The sequence below is a fragment of the Papio anubis genome, chromosome 11, assembly GCF_008728515.1.
Source record: "Papio anubis isolate 15944 chromosome 11, Panubis1.0, whole genome shotgun sequence".
NCBI lineage: Eukaryota > Metazoa > Chordata > Mammalia > Primates > Cercopithecidae > Papio > Papio anubis.
Window position 1 is genome coordinate 22,841,060 of NC_044986.1, and position 23,455 is coordinate 22,864,514.

At 48.8% G+C, this 23,455-nt stretch overlaps 1 protein-coding gene across 1 annotated transcript; it reads right to left on the reverse strand.

Annotated features, from left to right (window-relative positions):
- Positions 1-9,049: 9,049 nt before the first annotated feature.
- Positions 9,050-23,049, reverse strand: DUSP5 (dual specificity phosphatase 5). The gene is made up of 4 exons (XM_003904248.4): positions 22,407-23,049; positions 17,695-17,843; positions 13,417-13,636; positions 9,050-10,574 (listed from the first exon to the last, which is right to left on the reverse strand). Exons 1-4 carry the CDS (start codon positions 23,047-23,049, stop codon positions 10,168-10,170), a joined length of 1,419 nt encoding a protein of 472 aa, XP_003904297.2. The 3' UTR covers positions 9,050-10,167.
- Between the last annotated feature and the right edge of the window lie 406 nt (positions 23,050-23,455).

Sequence of the window (23,455 nt, forward strand, 5' to 3'; positions counted from 1 at the left end):
GGTGAGTGGATCACCAGGTCATGAGATCGAGACCAGCCTGGCTAACACAGTGAAACCCCCCCCTCTACTAAAAATATAAAATATTAGCCAGACGTGGTGGCGGGCGCCTGTAGTCCCAGCTACTCGGGAGGCTGAGGCAGGAGAACAGCCTGAACCCAGGAGGCAGAGCTTGCAGTGAGCCAAGACCGTGCCACTGCACTCCAGCCTGGGTGACAGAGCGAGACTTCGTCTCAAAAACAAACAAAAACTTGGAAGAGGAAAGACCTCTCCCTAACCATTTCATGGGGGCAGCATTAACCTGATAGCAAAACCAGACAAATACATCACAAAAAAAGAAAAAAAAAACAAAGACAAATATTCCTCATAACCATGAGTACAAAAATCTTTATCAAAATATCAGCATATCAAACCCAGAAATATGTAAAAAACATAGGCCGGGCACGGCGGCTCATGCCTGTAACCCCAGCACTTCGGGAAGCCGAGGCGGGCGGATCACTTGATGCCTGGAGTTTGAGACCAGTCTGGCCAACATGGCGAAAACCCATCTCCACTAAAAATACAAAAAAATTAGCCAGGCCTGGTGGCGTGCGCCTGTAGTCCCAGCTAGGGAGGCTAAGGCTGGAGAATCTCTTGAATCCAGGAGGTGGAGGCTGCAGTGAGCCTTGATCTCACCACTACACTCCAGCCTGGGTGACAGAGACCCTGTCTCAAAAAAAAAAAAAAAAAAAAAGTCATGGTAAAGTGAGATTTATCCCAGCAATGCTGGGTTTGATCAACACTCAAAAATCAATTTATGTATGAAATTACATGTAAATGAATTAATCCATTTACAGTAGCATCCTAAAATATTTAAGAATAATTTGACAATGGAAGTGCAAGACTTGTACTTATTACAAACTACAAAATATTGTTGAGAGAAACTAAAGAAGACTTGAATAAATGGAAAGACATCCACATTCATAGATTAGAAGATTTAATATTATTTACTTAATTTACTTTACTGTAAAGGTAAAATCAGTAAATTTTTATTGTATGTAAATTATACCTTAAAAATTACAGGCATCATTATTTAATTCCCACATGATAGTACTATGAAGGAAAGGTATAGGTACCAGAAAGATACCTAATATGGAATCCTTAAATTCGAGAAGGCTGAGGAAGGGAATCAAGAGTGAGGGCCGGCCAGACGCAGTGGCTCATGCCTGTAATCCCAGCACTATGGGAGCCCGAGCCGGGTGGATCACGAGGTCAGGAGTTCGAGACCACCTTGGCTAACACGGTGAAACCCTGTCTCTACTAAAAATACAAAAAATTAGCCGGATGTGGTGGTGGGCACCTGTAGTCCCAGCTACTTGGGAGGCTGAGGCAGGAGAACGGTGTGAAGCCAGGAGGTGGAACTTGCAGTGAGCCGAGATCACGCCACTGCACTCTAGCCTGGGCAACAGAGCGAGACTCTGTCTCAAAAAAAAAAAAAAAAAAAGACTGAGGGCCAAAGGACAGCCGTAAATGAGCAGGGTGATGAGGGGAAGCGATGAGGCAGAGGGAGGGAGGTGTGCAAAGTCTCCGAGACTTGAATCCTTCCCACAATAGCCTTTCCCATAGAAATCCCACTTCTGCTTGTCCAATCCTCAATGCTCAGTGTTAAATAGAGTCTTCCTCTGTTGCCTAGACTGGAGTGCAGTGGCGTGATCACAGCTAACTGCAGCCTTGATCTCCTGGACTCAAGCCATTCTCCCACCTTAGCCTCCCAAGTAGTTGAGACTACAGGGGTGTGCTACCATGCCTGACTAATTTTTTAAAATTCCTTGTAGAATTAAAATTTAATTCTTTATAGAGATGATGTCTCACTATGTTGCCCAGGCTGGTCTCAAACTCCTGTTGTCAAGTAATTCCCCTGCCTCAGCCTCCCAAAGTGCTGAGATTACAGGGATGAGCCACCACACCTGGCCTAACAGATTTTATAACCACATTTCAGGGGTATAGACATGGAGACACATACTAAGAAGTTGTTAAGTTTCCTTTTCTGGAACATAGCGTAGTCTAGAGCAGTGGTCTCCAACCTTTTTGGCACCAGGGACCAGTTTTGTGGAAGACAATTTTCCCACAGACAGGGTGGGGGGCTAGTGAATGGTTTCGGCATGAAACTGTTCCACCTCAGATCATCAGGCATAAGATCTCATAAGGAGTACACAACCTAGATCCCTTGCATGCACAATTCACAACAGGGTTTGAACTCCTATGAGAATCTAATGCTGCCCCTGATCTGACAGGAGGCAGAGCTCAGGTAGTAATTCTCACTTGCCCACCGCTCACCTACTGCTGTGCGCCCCAGTTCCTAACAGGCCTCTGACTGGTACCCAGTCTGCAGCCCGGGGGTTGGGGAACCCTGGTCTAGGCGAAAGAGTACAGCCCTGGAAGTCCATTGCAAGTCGGGTATCCTGGCTCTAAAATTCACAGACTGTAGCTGTGTAGCCTTGGGCAGGATAGGTCATCTCTCCATTTCCTCATCTGTAAAATAGGGCTAACAATAGCTATCTTGCAGGGTTCTTGCAGATCTTAAATGAGGGACCGTATGCAAAGCACCCAGCACACACCTGGACCATAGTAAATGCTCAATATGTTCTCTCTCTCCCCTGCTTTTCTATAGAAAACAGGTCATTCTGGCCTAGTTTGGGGATGGTTCTTCTGAAGCAGGAGATAGAACTATGTGAACTTTTGAAATTACTTCCAGTCTGGCAACTCTAGGGCATTACAGGACCTGCTCCTGGCACCCCCTCCTCCTTCCACAACCTTCACACTTACACTCATGTACATACAGGTTGCCTTTGGGAGCAGCTTCCCTTTTGGGTCCCAGACTGTAGGGTTCCCTTGGGTCTGGCACCAGAAGCCATGCTTCCTGATTCTAAGTCCACTGTTCTTTCCTTGTGAGGATAAAGTTTCTCTTTTTCTTTTTTGAGACGGAGTTTTTGCTCTTGTTGCCCAGGTTGGAGTGCAATAGTGTGATCTTGGCTCACTGCAACCTCCACGTCTCGGGTTCAAGCGATTCTCCTGCCTCAGCCTCCCGAGTAGCTGGAAGTACGGGCATGTGCCACCACGCTTGGCTAATTTTGTATTTTTAGTAGAGACAGGGTTTCACCATGTTGGCCAGGCTGGTCTCGAACTCTGACCTTAGGTGATCCACCTGCCTTGGCCTCCCAAAGTGCTGGGATTACAGGCATGAGCCACCACGCCCGGCCGATAAAGTTTTTCATCTTTCTACCATGGTGACATACTTGAGGCTTCACCATCTGGGAGGTTAGCTCCTTTTAAGCAATACATTTTCTCCTCACCTCTGGAAGAAGCCCAGAATGAAAAATGCACAGATAATTCAAGGGCCTGCTTTAAGCCCCTGTTTGGTGGCTTCTTGGTTTTTATAAACTTCGTAAGTGAATGGGTGTATATTAGGGATGGGTGATGGGGCAGTGGGAAGGAATCAGACCTACTAGTACAAATAAAACAGGGTTTAAATTTTAGTTACCATGGGCCGGGCACGGTGGCTCACACCTGTAATCCCAGCACTTTGAGAGGCCAAGGCAGGCAGATCACTTGAGGTCAGGAGTTCGAGACCAGTCCAGCTAACATGGTGAAACCCTGTCTCTACTAAAAATACCAAAAAAAAAAAAAAAAAAAAAAAAAAAGGCTGGACGTGGTGATGCACGCCTGTAATCCCAGCTACTCAGGAGGCTGAGGCATGAGAACCACCTGAGCCTGAGAGGCGGAGGCTGCAGTGAGCCAAGATGGCGACACTGCACTCCAGCCTGGGTGACAGAGCAAGACTCCATCTCAAAAATAAATTTAAAAAGAAAGAAAAAAAGAAAAAAATTTAGTTACCATAATTGATCACTTTGGGGCAAGCAGGGTAGGGTTGTTTTATTTATTTTGAGACAAGGCCTCGCTCTGTTGCCCAGGTTAGAGTGCAGTGGTGTGATCATGGTTCACTGCAGCCTCAACCTCCTGGGCTCAGGTGATCTGTAGGGTTGTTCTTTATGGCAGTTTTCTGAGGACTTCTTATGGAACGCTCAAGTCTCAGAATCTGAGCAAGGCAGGTCTCTGAACTTAGAGGAAACCAATTGATCTCAGGGTAGGCATCTGACCCAAGGGCAGCCCAGCCATAGGCTGACCAGTGACCAATGAGGTGAAGGGGTAACATGGCCTCTGACCAATAAGGTAGCAGTAATTAGCTAAGACTAGGAATCTGCTTCCTCCAGGATTGGGGAAGAACCAGCAAATAGGCCCAGGATAAAGGAACTCGCATTCGGAGGGTCATAGGGGCTCTGAGAGAAATGGAGAGAACAGCTTCTGCTTCTAACCAGCGTTTCATTCTGTTTGCCACTTTTTCACTCCTTCACTCAACCAGTAATCATTGAACACCTAGGATAAGTCAAACCCTGTGCTTGGTTACTCTTGAAACGCAATATAATCTCTGTTCTCCTGGTGCTTCTAGTCTGAAGGAGATGACATTAATAAAATAACCACAGAGAAATGAATAATTTTTAAACTTTGATGAAATATGAAGAAAAGATATAGACTATGAGAGAGCCAACAGGGACACCTGACCTCATCTGGGAGGGCTTCCCTGGGAAGATGAATTTTGAACTGAGAGGCAAAAAACCAGTATGAGTTAATCGATTGGAGGGTGAATTTATAGGAGAAAGGCTCCAGTTAAAGGGACCAGCATGTGCAAAGGTCCTGAGGCGGGAGGGAGGTTGGCATGTTTAAGGGATTGTCAGAAAGTCAATGAGGCTGGAATGGAGTGTAACTGGGCATTCAGTGCTATTTGCATTTATCCACAAACCTTTTTCCTTAATGTAGACTGAGGAGACTTCCTTGCAAATGAAAGCCCAATGGACAGAAGTACCTATTATATACCCCCGGTGTTCAGAGGGGTACAAGATCAATGAAATAGCTTCATTCTAGCTCTACCATTTGCTAGCTGCATGACTTTGAGCAAGTTAATATTTCTGAGGTTCAGTTTGTGCATCTGTAAAAATGAGATATAAAAACATTTATGGGTGGGCACAGTGGCTCATGCCTGTAATCCCAGCACTTTGGGAGGTTGAGGTGGGTGGATCACGAGGTCAGGAGTTCAAGACCAGCCTGGCCAACATAGTAAAACCTCGTCTCTACTAAAATTACAGAAATTAGCCAGGCATGGTGGTGGACGCCTATAATCTCAGCTACTCAGGAGGCCGAGGCAGATAATTGCTTGAACCCGAGAGGCAGAGGTTGCAGCGAGCTGAGATCGCGCCACTGCACTTCAGCCTGTGTGACAGAGTGAGACGGAAAAAAAAAATATACAAGGCTGTGATGAGAATTAGACATGATGCCTGTGTGTCTAGGTTGGTTTGTGGCACACAGTAGGTGCTTTATAAACATTTCTGATGCTAACCAAATAGCCCAGAAAAGGCTAGGGCTCAATAAGAGCTCATTTCTTTTTGAACTCTGAGGTGGGAGGTGGAGGTGGGGTGTTCATAAAAAAGTTAATGAACGGCCAGTCGGTAGTGGCTCACACCTGTAATCCCAGCACTTTGGGAGGCCAAGGCAGGTGTATTACCTGAGGTCCGGAGTTAAAAACCAGCCTGCTCAACATGGAGAAACCCTGTCTCTACTAAAAATACAAAAATTAACCAGGCGTGATGGCACAAGCCTGTAATCCCAGCTACTTGGGAGGCTGAGGCAGGAGAATTGCTTGAACCCAGGAGGCGGAGATTGCAGTGAGCCAAGATCGGGCCACTGCACTCTAGCCTGGGCGACAGAGCAAGACTGCCTCTCAAAAAAAAAAAAAAAAAAAAAAAAAAAGTTAATGAAGAATGCAAGAGAGACTAATGGATGGGCTGAGTAGGGTGTGGATTGTTAGTACAGGTAACACAGCCATAACCACAGGCTGGCAAATCTGAGGAGCTTGGGTATGAGGTTGTGCTGAACCACAGATAGAAGATGAAGCTAGAGCCTAGAAGAGGGGAACTGGAGAAGGGCACTGTGTGGGGCTAAGGACATTGGTCCAACTAAGGAGTCTGGCTCCAGGCTGGGACAGGAAGCCAGTGAACAGTCATCAGTACTCATGGAACCCATGAGGGTGGGGCCATATGGCTGTATGGTTGTTTTCCCCCGCATCCCAGGTTCTAGCAGGGGTTGATTGTCAAATGGATAGGTGATGGTTATCTAAGCATGGGAGTCCCCTCCATCCCATCCAGTGGTTAGCGGTCAGGAGGGCCAGTGCTGGAGCTTTGAGCATCTGTCCATCAGTGCCAGCACTCCCCATAGAATCGTACTGGCAGCAGAATACAAGGCTGAAAGTAGATGGCAGTGCCAGTGACTCTGAGGCAAGGATCCAGGGCCCCAGCTATGAGGTTTGGGCTCTGGACAGAATCTATTTCAGAAATAATACAGAACTTGGCAGACTCACTGAAAAGGTAAAGGAACCCAGTCTTATGGATGAACCTTCAAAGTGAGCTGGAGAATAGTAACACTGAGGATGCACAGGCTACTCTCTATATATTTATACCCTATTTCATTCCATAAACGCACTGGAGTCTATTTAAAGAGGGTGTAAAAGTTTTGCTGTTCTTTTTAAGGATGATGAGGAAATGGAAGTAAAAGAAAAATAAAGATGGGAAATTTTAAAGGAAACAGTGGAATCAACACCCAAAATTCATGTTAAGTTCCTACAAAACTGCCAGAAGTGGGCTAAGAGTTTAGTTCTGAGCTGCCTGGTGGCCTTAGCAAGGAAGGGAAACAGGGGCAGTCATGAGCTGTATGGTGTTCGGAAGAACTACCAGTAACTCAAAGAGAGAGAGCTGTTCAGCGTATTGAAATCGGGGAGGCATTTTCCTGAGGGCCTCACACAGTGAAGATCCACAGTACACAGTGCTTCTGCCAGCACACTGGATCCTGAGTAGAGACTGCTCACACAACTCCTGCCCCATCGGGCCTAGCTCATAAGCTAGGGTGGATCTGAGGGGGTTTGCCTACAGGTACAGCTGGGAAAGACAGAACTAACATCTTTCTTTTCCTGAACACATCTCTATGTGCGATGATGCCTGGAGACCGACAGAGGTGTTTCTCAAAACCTAGGGATGAAGGATCTATAACGCCATCAGCTTGAATTCCCCATCTGGCACTGGAAGCCAGTGTAGAGTTGGTCTTGGCAAGAATGGAGATGTAATTAATGAAGAGACTATTAAGTGGAGTGAGGGTTCTAGAGCCATCCCCAGCTGTGGGGCTTCACTTGGCTTACCCTCCAGTGACTCACCCGCTGATGAGCAATCCTCATATGCCTGATTTAGAGGACTTACTCACCCTTCAGAGAAATACTTTAATGCAATAAAGCAAATGTCAGCAAGTGGGCTGAGCTTAGCACATCACCCCAGCCTGCATCCAGCTTCCTACTCCCTGGCTCTCCCTACCCAAGGTTCCTTCAGCCACTCCGCACCTGCACAGGCCCACGCAATGGGCAGGTTTCAGGGACACACTCCGAGGCTGGTCAGAGGCTCAGAGATGGGACACCAAGAGGCATTAGGCACCAGCTAGAACCCTGGAGAAATCTAGTCCGTAGAGGTTGGAGATTAGCTCTAAAGCACTGGAGAGCTGGGGGCAGGGCAAGGGCTAGAACCCAGAACTTCTCCCTCTCTGGTCTAGTGCTCTTCACTGTGGAAGCCGTTGGTTACACAGATGAGGGGAGTGGGCTGAAAGAAATTCAGCATCCTGGCTGGGCGCGGTGGCTCTCACCTGTAATCCCAGCACTTTGGGAGGCTGAGGCAGGCAGACCACGACGTCAGGATATCGAGACCATCCTGGTTAACACGGTGAAAACCCATCTCTACTAAAAATACAAAAAAAAAAAAAAAAATTAGCCGGGGGTGGTGGCGGGCACCTGCAGTCCCAGCTACTAGGGAGGCTGAGGCAGGAGAATGGCGTGAACCCAGGAGGCGGAGCTTGCAGTGAGCCGAGATGGCGCCATTGCACTCCGGCCTGGGCGACAGAGTGAGACTCCATCTCAAAAAAAAAAAAAAAAAATTCAGCATCCTAACCCTGGGTGACCTTCTCATCTGTGGACTTTCCATGGAACCTCTGAACGGAGAAGTGGGGAAAGGAAAGGCAGGTGGAGACCTCACCCAAAGCCTTTGAGGTGAGGAATTTAGAGAGCTGAGTTGCCTGTGCTCCACCACCATCTTGCTATTCGTTGACACAGTGCATGTCGGGAGAACTAGACGCCCTTTGAACCCTCCAGCATTGAGAAGTATGGCTGGAATCCCCGTGTTTATCAGGTGACTGGGATGGCATAAACCCCAACCAGCTCCCTGTTCCCTCAGATTAGGAACAGGCCCCAGGAGTTAGGCTGGAGCCCAGGCAGAGCCAATCATGGGGAGAAGCTGACAACTGCCCCTTCCTTCCTCCACCTATGTAGAGGAAGTTACTCACAAAGCAAGTCGATTAAACCTACTCATTGAGGGATTTACCTTGGAACTCCCAGGGAATTATCTAGAAGAATTAGTTGCAAGAGTGGAAAGAGGGGTCAGGTAGGCAGGCAGGGCAAATTTTCACCTCATTCACTTCTCCATCCCTTGGCCACTTACCCAGCCTTTTCTGAGTCTGCCACATGCCAAGCACTGGAGGGAGGAGGCTGGCCACAAGCTTGGCACTCAGGCTTACTGGAATCAAGGGCCTTATGCTTTAAGGGACTCTTCAGATCATCTAACTCAGCTCACTCTTCACAGGTGAGAAATCTGAAGTTCAAGTAGAGCTTTTTGCCTAGTGTGATAGGAGTGAAGAGCCCTCAGTGGGCAAATACTCTCACCACCTCTCTATGAGGCCTGCACTAAGGAATTCTCTTGCAAGTTAACTTAGGGAAACCCCTCACTTGGAAAGCAACATTCTGTATCATCATACCTATAGTTGCACCTCCACCACCATCACCCTGTTGTTCATTTAGAAATAAATCCCAGTGAAGCAAGCTGAGTCCCCACCCAAGGGTATTTCTACCTTATCCCAATTCACCAAGAAGAAGTGCTTTTTTCCTTTTCCTATTTTTATTTTACACTATAAAAAACAACAACAACCAGTAACATACTGTTTTTCTTCACATTCACATGGGTCTTAGAAAATTATTGCCTTTTCCCCTGGAGAAATAACCAACAGACAAAAAGAAAAAATAGTAGTACCACATTGCAAGATCTGCAAATCCCAGAAGTCCACAGCTTGAAGACAACTCCAGGGGCAGGGAGGAAAACAATTGTCACAAGAGACATAAGCACACAGAAGGACAGGAAGCTGAGGAAACCAGTTTTCAACACCACTGACCCAGGATACCCAGCAAGTACCCTTTTCCTCCTGGAATTTACTGCCACCACCTCAAAGGTATGACTTTTTTTGGTCTATGATCTGAAAAACTCTTTTCACAAATGAATAGTTGCTCTGAGAAGAGGTGGAATGAGACAAGTTCAAGTATGAATAAGAATCACGCCAAAGTCCAAGGTCAGTGACGAACCCACGGGAAAAAAAAAAAAAAAAAAAAATCCAGAAAAGCCAACATCTTGCTACTTCAACCAACTACCTCACTGGACCCAAGAGGGTATCTACAAAACACTTCAGGGTTCAAATCAGGATGCTGATCATGTCCCTACAAACCCTGTGGGGCTACTTTCCCAACTAGACGGTGATCAGCTTATGCCCTGAAGCAACAGAGACAGACACTGAAACTGCCAAAGTTCAAAAAATAAGGTGGAAATTGTGCTTCCTTCAAAATGAATTGGCTTTATAACTGCCTTTGCTCCTGGTCCAGCAACTTCTTTCTCCCACGTTGCTGCAGGTGTTTATTGCCTTATGCTTGAAATGAAAAGGCGAACTTTGAGGTGCAAGGACTGGGCAGTCCCGAAAGGGCAGGGGTCTGGAAGTACAGTAGTCAGCACATGCTGTGCTCCCGTAATGGCTTGGCCTTCCTTCAGTCCCGAGAACCTACCCCGAGGTCCGTCTGAAGTTCATTTGCAAGCCTGGTGACCACTCACTATCTCACTGGAGCAGCATGACAGAGTGAGGTCTTCAGTATTGCACAGGTATGAAATGTCCATGAGTCTTAAAACCAAAAATCACAGTTGCTCTTGGGGCCGGGCCGACTCCTCCATCCCAGTTTTAGCAGGATGTGGCCGTTGCCACAGGGCTTCTGCTGAGCTCTGAGACTGTTGAGTGGGTAGGCACCGGTGCCAGCACCGAGGCAGGGAATGTGCAGTAGGCACCCTGCATGTCAGGGCTCAGTGTCTGCAAATGGCCTATCAGTGAAGAGCCTGCTGCCTCCCCTTGGCAGGAGGGAGGCTGGGGGTTGGGCGTGGAGGGCAGGATCTCAGATTCGTACTGCAGGAGCTGGCCCATGAAGCCAAAGTTGGGCGAGACCATACTCCTCCTCTGCTTGATGTAATCGAAGGCCTCCTTCAGGCGGAACTGCTTGGTCTTCATGAGGTAAGCCATGCAGATGGTGGGTGAACGGGAGATCCCAGCCTCACAGTGGACCAGGACCTTGCCTCCCTTTTCCCTGACACAGTCTGGAAGGAAGAAAAGATGGTGGGAGTCAGTTGGCATTAGAATCTAAGGGCAATGGCAAAACATAAGAATCAAACACTGGAGTAACCTAGATATGAAACTGTTGTGCCTGCATTAAGAGCCGTGGCCCTACACTACACTTCTGCCAGTCTTTAATCCCCACTGGTGAGGACAGAGCTTTTGGGATCCCAGCAAAGACTATCCCCAAGTAGGATCTTTATGTTCCTTACAGTGGCTTTATAGTTCCCCAGGATACTTGCAGATTCTGCCTCTGGAGGCGATGGCCCTGGAGAAGTCCCTTCCTGGGGATGCCATCTTAACCTAGGTTCCACTGATGGTTCCAAGAGGGCACTGGAACATCCTTGAAATTGTGCACATTTTTATTGGGCACGCACATTTTTCTAAGGAGAGCATCCCAGGCTCAAAGACTGACTTGGAGAAGCAACTCTTGCCTCTCCAGGTCTGATTCTAAGGGTAACAACCTAACCCCAATCCTGGTAGAGGTCTTCCGGCCTCTCCAGGCACCCTGTCCTGCTGTGCCAGGGCAGGATGCTTGGCTCAGCTCCCAGGGTTCTCACCACCAAACACACAATAAATAGCACATGGCCACTAATTATAGCCCTGGCTAAGTGACGCCTACTAGACGGAGGATATAAATGGCTTTCACAAATTCCATCTTGCTCAACAATGGGAGTTGCTGCTATAAAGCTACCACCATCAGTTAGCATTCTTTAGCTCAATATGACAAAAAGGGGAGGATGCCTCCCTTCCTGCTCTACCCCCCAGCCCTCGCCCCCAGAAAACCAGCTACAACTATTAAAAATGGGAAGGGATGAAAGGTTAAAGATACATACACATCAAATCCACAAAAAATACAGTCTTTCCAATTCCCTCTCTTGCTAGCGAGGAAACAATTACATCACAGGAAGTTAGATGTAGCTGGCACTACGCAGGCTACAGTAAGCAAACACATTTAAGATTTTGAAGGGCCAAAAGAAAAAAAAAGTCATTCCCCTTACCACCCTCCACTTCCCTGCCCCAAGGTCAAAGGATGCAAATCAATCTGCAAAATCTAAAAGGTAAAATTTCTGAGGCATCAGGGAGGAATCCTAGAGTTTCCCCATCTGAACAAAAACCCCACAGGACACCCCAAAGCAGTTCAATAGGGGTGTCCTCCAATTCAGTCTGACTCAAAAGAAACAAAACAGTCTCTTCAAATTAGTTCAAAGGGGTCTGACCCCCAAGTCCCTGGAATTATAGGGTCGGACTCCTATTTCCCTTCACTCCTCTGTTGGCCTCCTTCAAAGTTTAGCTTTTAACTGGCCTAGTGCCACATCCAAGAATGCAAAGGGTCCAGAGTGCATTGCCTCTGGAGCCCGCTCGACACCTCGGGGCCTGCCTTCCACATGGCCCTCTTCCCTTGGAAGGGGTCAGTGTATATTCAGCACATGGCTCACTGGGGAGGCCCAGTCTCTCCTTCCATTAGCAGGGCAATGGAAGGGCCAAAAGAAAAAGCATCCTGTGCTTTCAAAATGCTGTGGGTTTGTGGATTGTGTGTACACAGATACAATACACACACAGGATGGGGAGGGAGGATTCTGAGAACTGGATGGGGGCGTGTTTCATGACCTCATGAAGTAGCTACCCAGGTAATTAAACAACAGGCTGAGAAGGGCAAGGCATTCCCAGGGACAGGGAGAACAAGTCAAGGGTTTCCCACCCTGAACGCATCATTTTGGCTGCCTTTCAGACTCCAAAGGAATGATCTTAGCCCAGAGGCTCAGGGGACAAGCAGGACAGGCTCGGCCTTTTGCCTCTGATGAGTTTCTCGTCAGGGTTTCCTGGGGAGCAGAAATTGTGTGGTGAACAGAGAGCCACCATGTGGCTCAAGGGGGGCCTTTAATTGCTACCTGCACTAAGTAATTATTGCTGTGCTAACACCTGCCTTTCCTCCTCCAACATCCTTTGGAACAAGATACAGAAAATTCATGCGTCAGTTTCAACAACTACATATGTTAAAGAGGAAGATGGGCGCTGGAAAGCGGGGCATGACCACAAGGTTAGAGAGTGGTACTTGCAAATCTGAAACAGAAAAAAGTCAGGGCAGCCTCCTAGCAAGATGGATGGGGGAGAAGATGCCATATGGGAGAACCACCCACGCAACACAGAGCACCTGGAAACCCTAAGGCCACAGCCCTTTCCTGGCAGAAGGACCAGAGGCCAAGGCCTCGGTTTTTAGGTCTATGCAATGGAATAAATAACTGCCTAACAAGAATGCAGAAAGAAGGCAAAAGATGCCAACTTTTCTGTGCATACAGCATGGAGCTTGAGTCAAGTGCTATCTTTAATCCAAAATTAGCTGAAAATGCAAAACAAATTGCCCCAAGCCATTCGCCAAAAGTATGGAAAGCTGCTGGGGGCCCTTGGGGCTCAGTGCGTAAGTAGTGCTCTCTGAATCCTTCTGTTTGCTTTTAAAAATAAACCCAATCTACGTAGAAGCACAGTTAGGGAGGTTCTTTCCCCTGCTTTCCTTGTGTGGAGCATTACGCAGGGATGCGCTCAGCTTCTGCCCAGCTAGAAACAATAACAAAATCGGCAGTGAGTACTGCCATAAAATTATATTAATTCATTTATCTTGCAAATTAAAGCTCCTATTAATGGCAACTTAAATCCTCCCTTCCACCTTTTTGGTAGCTGCATCCCATGTTGGCTCCAACTCTTAGCAGCAGCATATACAAGACACTTTTCTTTCAGTGAAGGTAGCTTCCATCAGGGCATCAAAAGTCAAGAACACATGCCCCAAACGGGCTCCCAAAATAACTGAGGGGGAATGGCTAAACCTACCAATGAAGTCTATTGCTTCTTGAAAGTGGGAGCTAATGTCAGCCGTGTGGCTGTCTTCCACAGGGATCCATTTGTAGTGTAGGTGGGTTGTGCAGGCCTCGGAGGTCCGTCGGGAGACATTCAGCAGGGCTGTGATGTGCAGGTTGGCGAGGAACTCGCACTTGGATGCATGGTAGGCACTTCCAAGGTAGAGGAAGGGAAGGATTTCAACTGGGCCACCCTGGAAGCAGGGACAAAGGACAATCAGGAAATATTGGATTAGCTTGTTCATTTGAGAGAGGAAAAAACAACTCTGACCTATTTGCTGCTTAAGATGGGTGGTTCCCTTTCTGGTTTCCCAGTAGAGTTCAGAGCCAGGGCAGTTCAACTGAGTGTGGGTGGTATCTCCATCCTGGCCAACTCTACCTTACGTGGCTGCCTTGTGACTCAATGACAGCAAAATCCACACAGCAAAGAGTTCACATTTTTGCACACATCAAGGAGGTAGGATATGATGGCATTCTTCCTGTGCTGACAAGGATGAGAAGCCATGTGGTATCATGGGAAATATCTACGGGGCTGTGTTGAAGTTACAGCTGCCCTGAGAGTACCAGGGCAAGCCTCTTTGCCTTGGGACAGTCTCACTTTCTTTACAGCTAAAATGGACCAGGACTCAACATGGTGTGTGTCCTCCTTTACAGCCTTGGCATTTTTTATAGCGTATTTTTTTTTCCCCCTTTTTGGAAAGACGGAGTCTTGCTCTGTCACCCAGGCTAGAGTGCAGTGGCACAATCATAGCTCACTGTAATCTTGAATTCCTAGGCTCAAGAGATCCCACCGTCTCAGCCTCCCAAGTAGCTGGGCCTATAGGCATGCACCACCACGTATGGCTAATTTTATAATTTTTTTTTGTAGAGCTGAGTTCTTGCTATGTTGCCTAGAATGGTCTTAAACTCCTGGCCTCAAGCGATCTTCCTACCTCAGCCTCCCAAAATGCTGGGATTATAGGCATGAGCTACCAAGCCTAGCCTATATAGTGTATTTCATCAAACCTAATACACTGTTGATCCTAAGATGCATCCAGGTTTTAGAGATGTTAAAATGCAACTCCACCCCCAACAAAAAAGTATGCTTTTTAGAAATGAAAATAACCACTACCTACTCAGAATCTTTAGATAAAAAATGCTGTCAGGCCACAAGCAGAGGGGTTTCCTCGCCTCTGACCTTCTTCACACGGAGGTTTGTTGGGGGTGCTGGTGAGACCTGCTTACAGAGCCATCCTTTTGGGAGGCTACCCACACCCCAGGTTTCTAGTCAAGGGGGAACCAGAGACCATCCACCTTGAGGCAAAACTAAAATGAACCACTGGTTAGACTCTGGCAGTCTCAGCATTTACAGGGCTCTAAAGGTTGCAGAAAAGTCAGTGATGATTGGAAAAATGGGAGCCCTTAGAGGCTGAGAGGGAAACACAGGGCTGGGTGACAGTGGCTATATCTTTGGGAGCCTTTCCCATGCCAACCATCTGCTTCCTGTGTTTCCATTTCCTGTCCTGGAATAAGAGCGGAATGGAAACTCTCAGCCAGATCCATAACAGGGAAGGGTGCGTGGGACAGGGGCCAGCCACAGGCAATTCTCAATTTACCCCGCACCCGGCGTTAGCTTTTTGTTTCCTAAGAACTCAAGTGTTTAAGCAAAGGCCAGTTCAGTCACTTGGAAGAAAATTACAGAGGATTTTACATAAGGTAATAATAACAACTGGTATTTTTATCAGCATCTACTGTGGCTGGCTTCTGGGGGCTTAACCCTTTAGATGTGCCTACATCATACCAATTTCACAAAATCTGTGAGGTAGGTAACATTATTCCCATTTTACAGATGGGCAACTTGAGGCTCAGATGCATTTAATAACTTGTCCAAATCAGAGCTAGTCAGTGATAGAGCTGGGCTGAAACCCAAAACTGATGGTGTAGCATGAGATGCAAGGCCTTGTCTGACTCCATTTCAATAGTGATCAATATGAGAAAGTATTTCAGGTAAAGACAGGAAGGAAAAAATTCCCTTCTTTCCTCTCTTCCTCTAGAGATAAAATGTCCATCTGCATCCCCTCTTCAAAACCTCTCCAAACTTCCATGCATACAGAGCAGCCTTCCTGGTGGCAAAGTGGTGCAACGGTTAAGAACCTAGGCTTGGGCGTCAGACAGCAGAGCTCTTGGGTTAAGTTCCAGAGCTCCATGCTTACTACCTGATGTGATCTTGGACAGCTTCTTTAACCTATGACCTTTGTCTCTAAACAGGGGATAATACCTATCCTCTCTGGATAATTGGTAAGGTGTAAATGGGATAATGAATGCATTAAAACCTGGCACGTTACATAGCTGCCACTGTCACTGGGATTGAAGAATGAACAGAACGTGGCTTCTCTCCACGGGGAAGACACAGGGTTTTAGGCAATCCAAGCAGGTCTAGTCCTGACCTGAGCTGGACCCACTCCCTGGGCACAGCATCCCCACCAGCTAGAAATCAGGAAAACAGCAGAGGTGGTACAAAGTTCTTGGGAAAGGAGTCAGAGTTCCAAGTCCAGATTCATGTGGCCACTGATGACTTACGGGTCCCCACCAATGGACACTAACAGGCTCGCCCTTTAAGGAGCAGGCTGGATGGCTGACTCAAGATCTCCTCCTCTCCTGAGTGCCTGGAAATTGCTGATACACCAGACCTGGGATCCATCCAATTTCTTTTGGAGCTTAGCCCAACACACCCCTGAAACTACATTTCTTTCCCTTTTTGAACTTCTGTTTAGACCAAGAGGGAAGAAGCCAAAGGCCTTCAGAAACCCCAAAAGTTAACATGACCTCGCCTGGCTGCTCTAAATGCAGAAGTGTTTCTAAGAAGTAGCATTAGGGGGTTCCCCAGATGAATCTTGAAGACACATCAGGGCCTTCTCACCCCTCACTTGGCCAGAGATGTGCTATGCTTTCACAACATTCTGCCAATTCTTATTTCTCTTTCACTTTCTGAGAAATGGGGGGAAAACATAACCCGAACAAATAAACAAAAGTAGAAATCTAGCGAGGCCAGATGTCCACAGCTTGAAAGCCATGGGTTCGTCATATACTGTAAGGGTGTTTAATAAAGGAAAACAAATCCTAACCCTGGCATCTGGACAAGCTAATAGGCTTCCTGACCAAGGAGCCCGTTCAAGAAAAGGTCGCCTGGCTTTGCTTCGAAGTTTATCCCCAGGGACAGGGTTTTGCTCATGGCAGGGAGCTGGCATTTTAGCATCTAGCCATCTTTCTTCTTATGATTTGGATATGTTCTTGGTTTACGTGAAAAGTTTGAAAGGTTACTCCCACCAGGTCAGGTGTCTAGATTAGAGGCCATGCGGAAAACAGAACAAGGTCCTGAAATAATCAGAACAGGGAGCTGAGAGAAAGGGGTTCTGAGCCTGATGCTTGAACCAGCTGCAGGACTCTGCAAAATCAAGAATCTCACTTGTCACAGAACACTTCTCTTCCCTTCCATAAAATGAGTAGGCAGGCTTTTATCTCTGGTTTCTGCCAGATTTGGATTCTCACCTGCTTTTTCATTTTCCTGGATGGTACTACGTAACCCCCTTCCACTTTATTTTTCCCTTTAATGAGTTATCACAAAGCACTCATTTTTAGAAGAAACATAAAAACTCACTAGTTTACAGAAACATGAAGCCCTCTAGTATCTTTTGATTTCCTCTGGTTTCAGTATCTGTGGAACTGTAAGCATTAGAACCCCTTAGAGGAGCCTACTTAGCCACCCAAACAGGACTTCCTCTATAGAACCCCCACCAACACCAGTTTCAGTTAAACATACCAACAAGACACACCTTGACAGGTACCGGGATGCTTTGCAGAAACTGCAGAGCGTGGACAATTACAGAGAAAAGCAACACAGGAAGCCTGAAAGTCAACTCTGAAATGTCTTCAGGGAAACCTAGACCAGTATTTCAAAGCTTCTCTGAACCTCCGAAGCCAGATGACAATAATGTAGCTTTCACTTCCCCTTTTCCGCAGAAGCTGCCAAGCATCCTGTGGCTGGTTTGCTCTTGTCAGCTTGTTTGCTGGAAGGAGGCCCATGTACTCTTGGATGGAAACTCGAGCTGGCAAGCAACAGAGGCTCCCTAAAGCCAGGAGATTCTGCCAACACCCTGATCCACAAAAGAACTAACCATCGTTGCAGAGTGGGGAGAGAACAGTCAGGTGCTGAGGAAAGAAGTCAGACAGGAGCCCAGAATACCACTCAGGATACCTCTTCCCCATCATGTACCTGGTCATAAGCTGGCCTGTAGCTGACGTTTACCACTGGTTTTCCACACTGGTTGATGAGGGCTCTCTCATTCTCAATCTTCTCTTGTGAAATGGGTTTTACATCCACGCAACACTCGGGATATTCCGAGTAGAAGGTCTCATATCCCCCTACAAAAACAAACAAAAAGGTGAGACAGATGGTTAGCATCAATTTCTCACCCTGTCAGAAAATACCCATAGTTAATCAATACTCTGAGGGTTACACAGTTAAAAAATAATAATAATAATAAGCCAACACAGATTGTGGTCATTAAAAATTGAGCAAAACCAGCAAACAGATTTAGAACAGAAAGGGACTCTACGCACACACAAACCTCTAAAAAGAACTCCTTCAGAGGCAATGATTAACTTTTTGTGTCTATCAGAAGCAGCTTAAACTGTGAAAAAAAGTATCTAGCATCTGGCAAATATTAACCAAACCCCTCCAGAAAACAAAGGCTATTTTCTCTCTTGTTTATCTAAAAGGAAGGTGTGATTATGCAAAATTTCATTAATTGGCAAGAAGATAGGCTCCTAAAGTGCCTTCTTCCCCAGCCCATCTGCTCTAAGCAGGATTCTAGCTGGTACCTCCTCCATTCATAAGGAAATGGGGGCTGATACGAGGTTTCAACTCAGAGCAGTAAAATAGCCTGGCTTCTCACTCCCAAGGTGCTAAGAACACTGCTGACAATCCTTTCTAGGTCCAATTTGGAGTCATCAATCCAGTTAATTACCTTCTAAATCAACTGAAAGAATAAGGACTTCTGGATTTAATTCTCAGCCCTCCTGAACAAAAAGTGTCTCTGTCCCCTTCGTGACCACCCTATCTTCTTATCCCCACTTTTCCTACTTCTCCTCTACTCCTCCTGCATGCCCCCCTAACCAATCAATAAGTCAACTTATAGCATGTATGACTCTCAGAATCCTTAATATTACATTTACACCTCTCCAAATGGATTTAAGGTAAAAACGACCCTCTGAGGCCGGGCGCGGTGGCTCACGCCTGTAATCCCAGCACTTTGGGAGGCCGAGGTGGGCGGATCACGAGGTCAGGAGATTGAGACCATCCTGGCTAACACAGTGAAACCCCGTCTCTACTAAAAATACAAAAAAATTAGCCGGGTGTGGTGGCGGGCGCCTGTAGTCCCAGCTACTCAGGAGGCTGAGGCAGGAGAATGGCGTGAATCCGGGAGGCGGAGCTTGCAGTGAGCCGAGATCACGCCACTGTACTCCAGCCTGGGCAATAGAGAGAGACTCTGTCTCAAAACAAAAACAAAAACAAAAACAAAACAAAACAAAAAAGCAAACGACCAAAAAACAAAAAAACAAAAAAACAACCCTCTGAGCAAGTCACAGAAACTTGCAAATGTAAGTAAGCCTTCTTGGGCCCATCTGAGTGGGGAAGAACCCTCAGAATGCTGAGGGCTGCCAGGTGCAACAGGCCACCCTTGCTTGGGAAACTCCTTTGCTGGTAACCCAGAGAGCAACCTGAGGCATTTCCCAGGGCCTCCAGAAAGCCCACTCGTCTTTTTCTGGCCTAGAGAATTCACTTGGAGTCAGATCCATTAAACATGCATTCTGAGACCACGAATTTTCCAAAGAACCCCCTTTTTCTTTTGTGACTTTGGGTGTTGTGATGCTGGCTTTTTTAAAGCCCTGCAGTAGACAAATGGTTAATGGATTACAAGGCAGTCTCCAACTCCCTCCCAGAAGCTGCAGCCAATTCCTAGAATGAGTCATCCTGCCATTACTGCTTCCTCTCAGCTTGCTGGAACTGCCCCGCCCCCACTTAGTACACCCAGATCTCCTCTGTGGTCACCTCACTAGCAGCCCACTGCGCCTGCCCGTGAGCTCTTGGTCCTCCCCAATGACCATGCTCCCCACCATAACGGGAGGCCACTGCGGAGGTGCAAGGTGGTGCTATAGGCAGTTTAGCTTCCCATGCTCTGCCACAGCCCCTGGGCCCCTTACCTTCCAGCAGTCAAGAGAGAAAGACACAGGCTCACACTGACCCACAGCTTCCTTGGAAGAGGTATCCCTAGTCAGTAAACCACCTGATCACTTCCTGTGCCTAGACCTCAACATTATGGGTTCCAGGAGACAAACAAGGATTTGGATGGGAATTTGGAGTTAAGAATGACCTGGGCCCTCCCAAACTTCAGAATGAAGGTTGGGGAAGAGGAAATCTTCAGGCTACCCCATCTTCTGGCTTTAAATAGATTACTTCAGAGTTGGCTATCGGGAGGACAGATAGGAGGTTCGGGTATGAGTTGGATCCTGCCTGCTGTTGACAAAATTTAGTCCAGGGACAGATAAACAGGGCCCTGCCTCTTCAAGCTGGGATTCAGAGGAATCCTACAGATTAAATGGTCTCAGTCTTTCACCCACTCCCATCAGAGGTGTGGAGAGACAGAACATTCCTCTCTGGTGCCTCACTTAAGTTGCAAAAGCCATGGCAATTCTTAGAGCTACTTCAGCCTTCTTTTGGAATGAGTCTGCTTTCAATCACCACCACATTACCAGGGAACAGAGAGAGCACAGATACTATATATAAATAAGCACTGACCACGCAATTCAGTCATCACCATTTCATTTTAGTGGTTGTTTGGGAGACAGGGGATTATGGAAAGTGTAAAAAGGCATTGACCCTGCCAAGATCTCAGATGCCACCAGATTAAAACCTGAACTCCTATCTGCACATGAGTTAAGTAAAGAAATAAAAATTTTCTGGCAACAATTTAAAGTTTAGTAGTAGTGTTATAAGGGTAGGCATGAAGCAATTTCTACTGAAATTTAACATGCATATAATTCTTGACCTGGCAATTCTCATGATTTACTGAAAGGCACTGCACACACAAGAGCACATGGAGAAGGAGATCTACCCCACTGCTTGGAACAGTGAGGCCGGACGCAACCTAATGGCCATTACAGGAGACCGGTTCAATGTGAAACAGACATGTATGGTCAGATATGGACAAGTCTCCCTGATCTAGGATTACAAGAGGCAAGACAGGAACTATACAAAATCAATCTATTTCTAAGATTCTTATGAAAAATTATCTAAAGGTAAACAAGAAATAGTTGACTGTCTCTGGGGAGTGGAACTGGGTTCTAAGATATGCAGAAGACCCGCTTCTCATCATACGGCCTTCATGCTGTTCAAATTTGTACCTGTGTCATATGTTACCTTCTTTTAAAAAACATTTTAACAGTTTTCCTGAGATGTGAGTCTACAGAGTTGCCTACTTTGTGGCGATAACTTCTAAACTGTCAGCAGCGCCCGCTTAGAGAAGCATGGGGAGCAGAGCGGGGACCAGGAAGGGTCTCCTGGAACCTCTTTCATGCTACTTAGGAGGCATAAACTTCTCCTAAGAACAGGAGACAAAAACCATATTGGGAAGAGAAAGAAATCAGGAGCCGCGCTGAAACCTCTGCAGAGCCAGAAGGCCATCCCTCTATCCCCCGCGGGCTAGGCTGCCAGAAGAAGGACGATTACCATCTACCTCTGTTATCTCTTCAACAGGAAATCAACAGGGGACCAGTCAGCAGGAGGTGCTAGCAGAGAGGGGAACTGTCTCCAGAATCTTCCTGGCCCGGAGTGTGTGAAACTCAAGTTGCATGGCTTTAAAACAGGCTCCTAACTCTCGGCGCCGGCTCCCTGCACCGAGCTCTGATCCCCATCACTGTTACATTCCAAGGTGCCTGCGCCAGGGCTGGCACGGCCTTGGGGCCCTGCTGGGGCTGAGCCCTCATCTCTTCATGTGGGTCAGGTCTCCCCGGGTGTCATTTGAGGTCACAAAGGACTCAAATACAAAGCAGGAGCAGTCATAGGAAGTGACCCAGAAAAAACCAGTGCTTTGGACTTTGAGAGTCAATCACCCACCCACCACTAGAAGCCAAAGTTATCTTCCCGGCAGGTGAAATGGGCAGGCCTGTGGTGGTAGCTCCGGGAGGTGTCAAATCAAAGGCCGCAGAATCTCCACACCACCCTGCCCCCGCGCACCTCTATTTCCTGGCTGGCCGGCTGTAGGCTCGGCTCAGGATGGGTCCCAGGGATAATCCTGGGGCGGAGGAGGGAGGAGGTGAAAAGGGTGGGAAGGATGTGAGCTCCAAACTGAGCTAGAGAAAGATCTAGGAGAGAAGAGGCCGGAGGGAAACAATAAAAAGCAATAAAATGAAATGGAAAGGGAAGGGACTCGCCAGGTCAAAAAGTCAAGAGGGGTCGGTGACGACACAGCTGGCTAGGCGGGAGGAAGGGGGGCACCATTGCGCCACACCATGGGGGAAGGGGTCGCGACCTGCTGATCCCACCAGATCAGTCTATCAGGAAGGCCCCAAGCCCTGACCCCAGCGACAGCGGCGAAGCTCGGGTCTTGAAAGGGGGCTCGTGCCCAGCACGGGCCGACGGCCCCCAAACTGCTAAGCAGCAGCAACCCCGCAGCATAACCAATTCCACCCAGCCCGGCGGACAGACCGGCTGCCAGGCGCTTTCGAGGAACTCGGGTGGGGAAGAGGGGGAGCTCTGAGTGTTGACATTTGCAGTGCCCTCCCAAGCGCACAACAAGCCCCAGAGTGCAGACTCCCGGCAGGTGGTGACTCTCCCGGTCCCAGGGTGTAGGATGGCGCCCCGGCACAGGGAAGGGACCCGGGGGCGCCGGAGGGGCGAGCGTGGCAGGGACCCCGCGCGCTCACCTTTGAGGAAGTAGACCCGCGGGCCGGCGGGCAGACAGGCGAGCAGCGAGGTGAGCACGACACGGGCGGCGCTCTCCTCCCGCAGCTTCTGCCAGTGGCGGCTGCCCTGGTCCAGCACCACCACGGCCGCCACGCCGCCGCCGCCCTCCTGCAGGAGCCGCGCGCGCGCCGCCTCGTCGGGCAGCACGTAGCGCGCCGATACCGCGCCGCCCCGGGCCCGCCGCAGCACCACCGAGTTGAGGTTGACGTTGAGCGAGCCGCGCACGTTCGAGGCGGCGAAAGCCAGGTAGGGCCGGCAGTCGAGCACCACGCAGCGCGCCGCCGCCTCCTTGCGGAGCATCTTGCGCAGCTGGCGCCCGTCGAGCGACGTGACCTTCATGCCGCCGCCGCCGCCGGCCAGCGGCCCCGCGCCGCGCGCCCCGCGGGTGCCCACGGCCAGGATGCCCGCGGGCGAGGCACGGGAGGGCGACCCGCGGGGCTGCGGCCGCGACGGAGCCCGGCGCCCTAGCGGCGGCGCAACTCCGCGTTCTCGCCCCGCGCGCTCGATACCCAGCCCGGCCGCTCGCCGCCACAGAAGCCGGGGATTCCGCCGGCCGCGCAGCGTTTTATGTGAATGAGTGCTGTCCGTGACGCGGCTGCCCATATAAGGCCAAATATGGGTGTTTCCCCGCCCCTCGGGCCGTGGCCACGCCCTACCGGGGGCGGGGCAGCGGGGGCGAGGGACTCGCGGGGCGGGTGCCGGCAGTAGAGCAAGAGGAAGTGGAAGGCGCCTCTTCGTTTTCTCCTCCGCGCTGCGCTGAGGGACTCACTCGCGCATCCCCCGCGGCTGCCGGCCGTGTGTCGAGGCGCTCTGGGGCCACAGTGACCCCCGCGGTGCGGACCGAGGAGGAAGCGCCGTGGGAGGCGGGGCGGCGCCGCACGATCCGGCCTTCGGCTTCACGGACGTGGGCCGAAAACCCGCCCGCGCCGCGCTGAGCAGGGCCGAGGGAGCCGGCCAGGGCCGCAGAGGAGTCCGGAACGGATTCCTGTCGCTACTGAGGTCTGCGCGT

Bases quoted from the DNA above. Each gene is read 5' to 3' on its own strand.
- DUSP5 (XM_003904248.4), bottom strand. From the start codon at position 23,049: ATGGGCAGCCGCGTCACGGACAGCACTCATTCACATAAAACGCTGCGC. The intron at 17,844-22,406 runs GTGAGCGCGCGG...TTGTTTTTGTAG, and splicing joins GCGGGTCTACTTCCTCAAAG to GGGGATATGAGACCTTCTAC. The intron at 13,637-17,694 runs GTACATGATGGG...CCCTGCTTCCAG, and splicing joins ACAGGCCAGCTTATGACCAG to GGTGGCCCAGTTGAAATCCT.